The 10,078-nt window shown below is 44.3% G+C and overlaps 1 protein-coding gene across 1 annotated transcript; it reads right to left on the bottom strand.

Moving 5' to 3' along the window:
- Positions 1-3,033: 3,033 nt before the first annotated feature.
- LOC134443305 (short transient receptor potential channel 5-like) lies at positions 3,034-5,060 on the bottom strand. The gene is made up of 4 exons (XM_063193162.1): positions 4,944-5,060; positions 3,422-4,167; positions 3,293-3,366; positions 3,034-3,209 (listed from the first exon to the last, which is right to left on the bottom strand). The coding sequence occupies exons 1-4, from the start codon at positions 5,058-5,060 to the stop codon at positions 3,034-3,036; spliced, it is 1,113 nt and encodes a 370-aa protein (XP_063049232.1).
- Positions 5,061-10,078: the final 5,018 nt, after the last annotated feature.

Below are 10,078 nucleotides of genomic sequence, written 5' to 3'. Positions count from 1 at the left end.
TCTGAATTATATTCAAAGTACTCTCCTTTGAGTCAAGGTATTGGAGTATTTAAAACCCCTTTATTTTACATTGGGGCAAACATGTTAAAAACGCCAACCGGTTTTCTGGCCTTTATCAGGGTGTGGTTCAGAAGTCTATGAAGCCTTAAAAAGAATAACCAGATGCACCCCTTCAACCTGAACAATAGACTAAAGAGCGCTAGCTATTCTTTCCTTTTTCCATAACATAAGAATGGCACAAAGCCACCTTTAACATATTAAATCCAATCCATTTGTGATTATTTCCCCTTTATCCCCTCTCACATTCAGTTTGTGTAACCACCCCCCCCCAAAACTCCCCTTCCTCATACACATTTGATTCTGTATAGCTTAGCGGTATTCAACCCCAGTGTCACCTGACCTCATCTTCTTCTGTGCTCCCCATCTTATTGGAAGGTCACTGAGGTCAACTACTTACCGCTTACCGCGCCTAGTGTGCCCTATTGGCTCTCCCTCAGCACCGCTGCCTACGAGCGGCATTATGATGAGAGAGTTGCATATAGTAGAAGTAGCAACAAAACTCTGTTTATGGCCTAAATGGTAGATGCTGTATGTACAGTATGTGTGTGAGAGAGAGAGAGAGAGAGAGAGAGAGAGAGAGAGAGAGAGAGAGAGAGAGAGAGAGAGAGAGAGAGAGAGAGAGAGGTCTGCACAGTGATCGTATGCTCCAAATATACTTTGTTACTTAATTGCTTGATAGAGTATATTTTCGTAGCATTCATACTGTACATACAGTGTGTAGACCACTCTCACACTAGTTACTACTTTTGTCTGGCACCTGGATTATTGTCATGGTGGATGTGTACAACCCACCCTGAAAATCCAATTTGTATATATGCCGCAAGATTACGCCAAGGTAGATTATGGGTAGATTATGTCAAGGTGGTGTGTATAAATTCATTTGAGGTTGAAAATTGTGCACATCCCAGGACAATGTGCAGGACAATGGCTGACTTATCGTGTGGAAGTTCATGTCTATGGGTACCTCAGTCTTGCCATTCAATACATTTTGATGTTCGTGAACGAACCGATTCTTTTAACGATTCCTAGACGTGAGTGATGAGAACCAAATCACAGAGTACAAGACAAAAGTAGTTCTATTCGAGAGAAAAAAACAAAAGTGTCTCTGCCTCAGTCAGTTGTTTGGACAAAATGAACTAGAGGTGTATTCTTAAATGTTGCATTCTTAAATGTTGGATTCTTAAATGTGAATTGTAGAATCTCTTCAATCTCTTAGACCAGTTTTTTGAATAGCTCTTTGAAAGGAACAATCCACTATGATCCAGATGCCATCAAAGAGCCATAAATACCGACTGGTGGCCCTGCCGTGGTTCAAATGGTAGGGCACCGCACTGCTACGGCGGAAGGGGACCCAGGTTCTCAGGTCTCTCTCCCACTCTCTTCCTGTTGCCATCTCCAACTGTCCCATAAAGGCATATCAGGCATAAAAAGCAGGCTATGGAAGATGTTTGACACACACACCACCCCACCTCCCTTCCCACACCGTTGAGAAAAATAAAGAGGCCATGTACCATCTTGCTTTTTTCTGTAGAGATACATAATCGTAGACATACATTTTATTTACTGCAACAGGGTCAGTAGTGATGGTTGATTTTAAAGATGTATGCATTGAGTGGACTATGTGAAAACTTTTCAAAGAAGAACTGAGCAAAGAATTGTCTTTAAAATAGATAATTGCAGATTCTCTACAATAGGTTACGGATTTATTATTTAATTCAAGAGACAAATGTCACGTTGATTTGAAACAAAACAAAAAAGGATGCCATAAAAATTCTAATTTCAGTCTCAAGTCAAAACAAGGTATAAAATTCCAAACTCATTCATATACTGAGGATTACCATGCTTCTTTTGCGTAACAAAAATCCTGTTTGCCATCCCAGGAAAAAATATAGAAAAATAAAATTTTCATTATAAAACATAATGGTAATTTCCTCGCGTTGCAAAGAAAAAAACCTTAAAAGACCAATTATTTATAATGGTAAACATGTTAACTCAAGGAACGGTTTGCATTGGGAAGAGTTCAGATCGTGGTTTGAGAGTTGTAAATTAATTTTGTTCTGGTTTTAGTCTTTTTCAACAGAATGTAAGACAGAGATAATGACAGGTAATGAGTATAATATTCTAATAAATTGCATTGTATGACAACAGCGTCTCTATAAAACATTTCGAAAACAACTAACATCTCCAATCTCCTCCCTGACCCCTTTGGTCATTGTTAACCACACAATTCAAGACTGAATCCTATAACTGTCTACAGCAAACTGTACTGTCTTCACCTATAGTCACATATTTGAAAAATAGTAATGGTCTTGTCAGTTGACGGGAAAAAAAATTAGACATAGCACATATACTAATGGACGTAATAGCAGTATGAATTGCGTCATGCTGGATTAGACATTAAATATGAAGCTTTGGATCAGTAGGAGAGAGAATCAGCCATTCACTCATTCACTTCCTTAACACTCTCTCATTCTTCATTCTTATTCTACTGCCATCCCCATCGGCTTAAGCTCGCTATGAAGGAATTTACATGGAAATGACAAAATTAAAATAAAAAAGGTACAAAGGCAGAAAAAATGCACCAATATTGCCATGAGCTAAGCTTGCTTTTTCCAATAAATACAGCATGTTAAGTCTAATTATTTGCCAGTAATAGTCTTGCACAGCCAAGGTAAATGTTATTTCTCTCTGTTTTCCGAACAATTAAGTCCCTTTTGTCAAACCTAAAGCACATCTCCGTATCGCATGAAAGAGTAAAATAATATCCCTGTTGTGTTCCTGCAGCCAGTTAAGTCAAGCCAAGTTAGTAGTGTTTTTATCGGTTATTTTTTTTTTCCTGTTCGGGACGTGGATGAATGCATGCCCATGCTTGCTTTATGCAGTAGTACGTAGAAAAGGAAAATGAGTTATGGAAGTCTCTCTATGCTAAAAAAAAGAGGACTAGAGGACCGTCCGACGGCTCAAACACGGAGCTCATAGCTGGGTGGTGACGGACTCCTCCTGGTCCCCTGCCCAGCTGCTGATAGAGCCCAGGCTGCCACAGGGCCCGACCCAGCCTTCGCACATGTCCTCACTGGAGCTGAGCAGTCGGGAGCTGGAGGCGGTGATGCTGGAAGCACAGTGTAGGGTGCCCAGGGCCAGTGGCTGCCCTGCTGGGGAAGAGGGGGATGGGGATGGGGATGGGGAGGCTGGAGGTGCCCGCAAAAGGAGTGTACCGTCCCTGCCATTGGACTGCCTGCTCTGTTGCTGATGCTGATGCGGGTGGTGGTGGTGATGGGGACGGTGATGGAGATACTGGTGCTGATGCTGATGATGGGATGCGAGATGATGATGAGGATGATGAGGCGTCGTCGGGGGTGACGAGTCAGCTTGTGCCGCTCCGATCTCGTCCATCGCAAGTCCCAGTCCCAGTCCGACCCCGACCCCGAGGCCGCTGAGGCGGTGCAGGTCGCTGCCGCTGCTGCTGCGCGTGACCTGCGGCAAGTCGGGGTCGTCAGAGGTCACGTGAAGGTCAACGCCGTCCGAGATGCTGTACGCGGAGCGCGAGGAGGAGGGCGGCGGCTCGCTGGAGGGCAGGTGTCCGTTCATGCGCGAGAACAGCAGACCCAGTCGCCGCAGAGAGTCCTTCTTGGAACGCGAGAAGCGTTGCAGCCGCCCCCCTCCGCCTCCTCCTCCGCCTCCTCCTCCGCCTCCGCCACCACTGCCGCTGTTGCGCATGAACGACGTAGAGGGCGCGAACTTGCGCAGCCCGTTGCTCTTTGGTTTTTTATCGTCTGCCGGCACTGTCGGAACCATCATCATCGGCATGGGCATCACCGGCGACAGGGGGCCCTCCACTGACATCGAGGGGCCCGACATGGAGCGGAACAACGCTGACACGCCAAACTCCGCCGAGTCCCGATCGTGGTCCCGCGACTTCTTCCCCGAGGAGGAGGAGAGGCCGAAGGAGACGCCTCCTTTGGGGTTTTTGGTCTTGAGCTCCTCAGCGGGGTCGTCGTCCTGCTGCGTGGCCTCGCTGCTGGACGAGTAGGTGCGGCGCGGCGGCTTGCGGTTGCCCAGCAGGTCCAGCACCTCGTAGCGGAAGCTGGAGATGTCCTGCTTCAGCTCCTACAGGGGGCGGTAGAGAGGAACATCACATTGCATTATAATGAATGAATGAATGAATGAATAAAAAGGAAATGAATTAAAATGAATGAAGGTGCTTTATTTGTCACATGTAAAGACATGCAAAGTATTTGAAATTGAAGACCTGTATTACATTACATCATATATTACATCATATATCACATGACATTACATTACATTTAGAAGATGCATCCAAAGCGACTCAAAAGAAGAGCATACATCACAAAATACAGAGTGTGGAGGCATATATGAAGTATACAGACGCAAAGCAAAGTGCAGCAATAGGGGGTGCTGTGGTGCAACACGCTAAGTCAACGCACCATATATGGGCAACTGAGGTTCAAGTCTGGCCTGGGTCAATTCCTGACCCTACCCAATCCCCCCGCCCCCCCCCCCCCCCCCCCCCCCAAAAAAAAAGTGTGGCAATATACAAACCTGTACAGTAAGTAGTCGTGGCTAGTGGACTGGTGGAAGAGGGTGTAATTAACTCCAAACACCAAGAAGATACAAGCAGTGTCATGACACGGTCACTGTCATACCGTTTTGATATCTGGAGTGGCACGTTATAATGTGAAGTTTGTGAAGAATGTTGTAATAATGTTGTGTAACAGTAGTGTTGTGTTTTATTAAACGGTACATGAATGTACAATGAATTGATGTGTCTGCAGTTGTATCAATGAACACCATTGAACAAAATATTTTATGTGGAAAAGTTTCCAAAACACAAAAAATAATATCCAATATGAACTCCAACTCACTTTGAAGTTTTCTTCTGTCAGGCCTTCATCAGTCTTGGCGCTTCGGATCATGGCTGCCACATACCTCTTCACCAAGTTCCTAATTACTTCCTGGATAACAGAGATCAGATGATACATTTTCAGCCACTCCCAACACAACAACTTCATGAACAGATTAGTTTTTAGACGAGTTTTTAGAAAATAGCCGACTGTCTAGATGGCCAGCTTTTTTGCTTGCCAAATAATTTCTGAATGTGTGACAGATTTGAGCAAAACCTGAGACTCGAATCCTGTGAATTGTTAAAAGCAGGGGTGTAAAACTCATTTCTGTTCAGGGGCCACATACATACAGCCAATTTGATCTCAAGTGGAGTGGACCCGTACTGTACAGTAATTGCAAAATATCACAAATTTCTCCTTCATTTCAGAATGACATTGCTAATCAATCATCTCAAGGTGATGGTACTGTATATCAGGAGCGTGGACTGTAAATGATGAGCAAAAAAGGCGAATTTGTTCTCAGGTATTGAAATCCTGAAATCACAGACACCCGCAACAACTTTGTAATGGGCTAGAGATGTACTTGATGGGCAGTCATTGGTGAGCAGTTAGGGCGTCAGACTTACTTACTTTACTTACTTACTTTATTTGTTCAGGACATTGCACATTAATGAACATATACATACATGTACATATATGTAAACATGCCAGATTGTAGCCCAAGGGCTAATTTCCATCTGGTGTCCAATAGGCAGGCTAGATGTTTACAAGCAATAGACTTTAGGATAAGACAGACTGTTAGTAACAAAATAAATAAAACCCACTACAGAAGCAAAAGGCATGCATGTAAATAAAAGGAAAAGAGAAAAGAAAAAGGTCCCAAAAAATAGGGCCATGTGTTATGTGAGTGTGTGTGTGCGTGTGTGCGTGTACGCTGTGTAGAGGCTCAGACCATCAGTGTGAACATGTTTGTAGGGCTCGAAGCCACTTTTTATACTCTATCTTAAAGGTGGCTAAAGAGGGACATTCCCTTATATGCAGAGGAATAGAGTTCCATAATATGCCGCCTTTAGTAGATAATGCATTTTGACTGAAAGAGGTTGCCTGTTCGACTCCCGACCCGCCAGGTTGGTGGGGGGAGTAATCAACCAGTGCTCTCCCCCATCCTCCTCCATGACTGAGGTACCCTGAGCATGGTACCGTCCCACCGCACTGCTCCCCATGGGGCGCCACTGAGGGCTACCCCCTTGCACGGGTGAGGCATAAATGCAATTTCGTTGTGTGCAGTGTGCAGTGTTCACTTGTGTGCTGTGGAGTGCTGTGTCACAATGACAATGGGAGTTGGAGTTTCCCAATGGGCTTTTCTTCGCTTTCACGCTTTTACTTTCACTACTTTTCTCTGGGCCAAGATTGAACCATCTGGCAGGCTGCATTCCAGCCCCAGGGCCTTACGTTTGACACCCCTAAATTAAATGTTATTGGCCAATGCTTTCAAGATGGCTAACATTCACCTTAATTAGTACATATTGTTAAACATGGGGTGAAATTATAAAAGGTTACATATTCATACGCACGCACTCACACACACACACACACACACACACACACACACACACACACACACACACACACACACACACACACACACACACACACACACACACACACACACACACACACACACACACACACACACACACACACACGAATAAAGTATGTATATCCAGCAGTTCTTTCAAAAATCTCCAAAACACAGAGAAATGTTACATATAAAGCTGCTTCTCCTTCTTCGTCTTTTTCTTCGTCTTCTTCTTCTTCTTCTTCTTCTTCTTCTTCTTCTTCTTCTTCTTCTTCTTCGTCTTCGTCTTCGTCTTCGTCTTCTTCTTCTTCTTCTTCTTCTTCTTCTTCTTCTTCTTCTTCTTCTTCACACATCCATGAGGGACCAGTCTTCCATTTATCCGAGTACATTTGTTTCCCTTCAGTTTGATCGGGGAGCGCTGGCATATTGATGACATATGTGATTGCTGGAGGTGGAAATCTGGACTTGCATACATTTGCATTGATTTGCATGTTTTAGCACAACAGCATGGGCTGCAGCAGTGCTGCTTCAGTACATTGTATTTAAGAATGGAAATGAACTGGCCTGTGGTCTATACGGAGCGGCAACAGCTTTGATTCACTCGCACTGTAATTCAGTCCACCACACTCTGCTGTTCCGCACGTACCATATATTATGTACTGTTTAACACATAGCCTACTGTACCATAAAGAAATGAATTGCCCTCCTTTACCTGTTACGTAACCAATTGGTACAACGGTCTGTCACACATTTTGCTTTCTGACGGTCAGCCCTGTTAACTAGTAGCCGACAGCCTGATACTACAGTGTGAACCATTCCAGTTAGTCCTTGGTTACATGTATGCCAATATTTGTAAACATTTTAGACATTTGTAAGTCATTTACATATAAATATGATATGGTAAAAAATAAAAAACATTGTTGTGACAGGTGTGTCTTAGCTCCCTAACATTTTCAAATACAGAGGTCAAATACCGCATGCATTTACTGCACACTGTACATTTAGAATGCTTCAAACACGTCAACTCTTAAGTTTGTTTTCATCACTGCCTTGAGGATAAATGGGGGTGGCGTATACAGACTGATTTTATCATTGTTGATCATATCGATTTTACATTACTGAAAAAAAAATACAGAGGACATGACCTCTGTGTCAATGGTAGTTATGGCCATGCATACGCCATGCGACTTCCATGCCACTTCCAAGATGTGTAACGTGTGGGTTATCAATAGAGATTTCCCGGACCTTGTAATGAACAACCATGATGCAGTCAAAGAAATTCGCTACAGAAGCTGCGGCTCCTACAGTAGTTGTAGATCAGGGATGTGCAACTGGAGGCCTGGGGGCCACATGCGGCCCGCCTCCGCACTCATTGCGGCCCGTAGACAAAATATAATAATAAAAATAAAAAAAAAACTTAAACCACTACTGAATCAATGTGTTGTAATTATTTAGTTGGCTGATAGAGAACACTCTTATTCCTTACAAACAATATCGACAATCAGTGAGCAACCAACTGAACCCTCAAACTCTCCCGAGTTACAGTCAAATCCGTAGTCATGTGGCCCTCCAATGGTGGCTATGAAAAAATGTGGCCCTCCTTAGCATGAATGTTGCCCATCCCTGTTGTAGATGTACCATAATGGGTTTTTTCCTTTCTGATGCTGGAATGTCCACCTGAGATGGTTAAAAGGCAGGACCTAGAGACTCTTCATGCCTATATCTGAAGACAGCAATGATTATATACAGGTCGGTTGAAGACACCCAACCACCATCCCTCCATCTGAACATTCTAGAACCTCTACAGAGGAATCTGATCTGTGTGCTGCTGGTACTGTTGGGCTCTCTTTCTGCATCACTCCAGTCCTTGGCCCCGTGCAACAATCCATCAGGCACTAACTGTGTATTCATTCATTCATAGTACCTTTGATTGTTTATTTATTTCTTTGCTCTTTTATGGGTTTGTGTTGTTGTTCCTGATGATGCCTGTTCATTATCTGGTATTGCAGACAGCAGTAAGCTGGTGGAGTCCGGAGCACATTAGTAATCAGTAGGAGAGCCCAGGCATCACAGAGATCAGGAGGTGGAGCTGGAGGTGGTGGAGGTGGAGGAGAGGGCTGGTGAATGGTGTGGAGCAGGGGGGAGAGGGGGGTGGTTGGTTGAGGAGTAGGAGCACAGCAGAGACTGGGGAATGGTATGGGGGGGAGGGATGGAGGTGGAGGAGGTGGAGGGCAGAGGGGGGATTGGGGATGGAGGCTGAGGTGCGAAGGGATGGGGAAAAGTGCGAATCTGTGCGAAAGGGTGGAGGAGGAGCAGGGGCTGGTGAATGGCGGGGGGAGGGGGCGGTTGGTGGAGTAGTAGGAGGAGAGGCTGTGGAATGCTACGGGTGAGGGGGCGGGGTGATGGAGGAGGTGGACGGCAGAGGGGGTGTTGGTGATGGAGGCTGAGGAGGTGCAGAGGGATGGGGAACAGTGCGAATATGTGTGGTAGGGTGGAGGAGGAGGAGAAGCAAAGGACTGGGGAACGGCGCGGGGCAGAGGACGGGTGGTGGAGGAGGAGGAGGAGGAGGAGGAGGACGAGGAGGAGGACGAGGAGGAGGGATGTCTGCGAGGGCAGTCCAAGCCACAATTAGCGTGATGGGCAAACGAGCCACAAGCCAACGGTCAGCCTGTTTCTGTGATGGAAACGAGATTAACGGCAAGAGCTTTCCTGACATACACACTGCCAGTGACAAGGACATTGGGGGACATTTTTCATTTATAAGGTTTTGTGTGTCTCTCCTGACCCTGGTTCTCCGCCTTTGTTGTTTTTTTCCCTTTCTTTTTTATCCTTATTTATTCTTCAACCGCCCACTCTCCTGACAGCTAGGACTGGCTGGACAATGCAATCACGCTAAAAATGGCATCTTTCGTAAGCACTTTACTGCACGCCATAAAGCAGCTGTCCAGTGCTATTTATCTCACTGATTCTTGAGAAAGTGGCTAAAACAGGTTGTAATGTTGACAGAAAAAAACAAAGTGAATTACAAAATTATATGGTATATCCTCGTAGACTAAGGTCTTGGCTTTTCAGAAATGCACAAGGCCAATCTCCCCATTATGTATTTTTTTCAGAAATCAGGCTTTTCTCCGATCATACCTTGTTTTTTGTCAACACCGTCAGACACAATTAAAAGTTATTAAAATTGTATTGATTTGGTTGCATATGTATCTGGAGTTTTTAAGTGATTATGTGTATTTTTTGGTTCACACATATGCCTTTAAATGTTGAAAATTCACTTTTGTTCTATTTTAATACTGTTTCATGTGTTCTAATTTTAAAATATGTACCGTCATACGATGCTTACTTAACGCCTAAATACAACAAACATTTTTTTGTAATTTCACAAATATTCGTGTAGGCTTAAATTGGCTATTACTTTGATATTTCAACAACTCCTAAGGAAAATGTTGTAAGCACATTCCTTTAAAATGTCCAAAACTCCTTCTTACGGTGGTGACTTAAGAACTGACAGTGGTGACAGTAATCTGAGAGTGGTGAAAGTGGCCTAATTAGTACCTGCATTTAGCAAAATAAA

The sequence above is a fragment of the Engraulis encrasicolus genome, unplaced genomic scaffold, assembly GCF_034702125.1.
Source record: "Engraulis encrasicolus isolate BLACKSEA-1 unplaced genomic scaffold, IST_EnEncr_1.0 scaffold_306_np1212, whole genome shotgun sequence".
NCBI classification, from domain to species: Eukaryota; Metazoa; Chordata; class Actinopteri; order Clupeiformes; family Engraulidae; genus Engraulis; species Engraulis encrasicolus.
The sequence above is the reverse complement of the archived record's forward strand: the minus strand, read 5'-3'. Positions and strand labels throughout refer to the sequence as shown.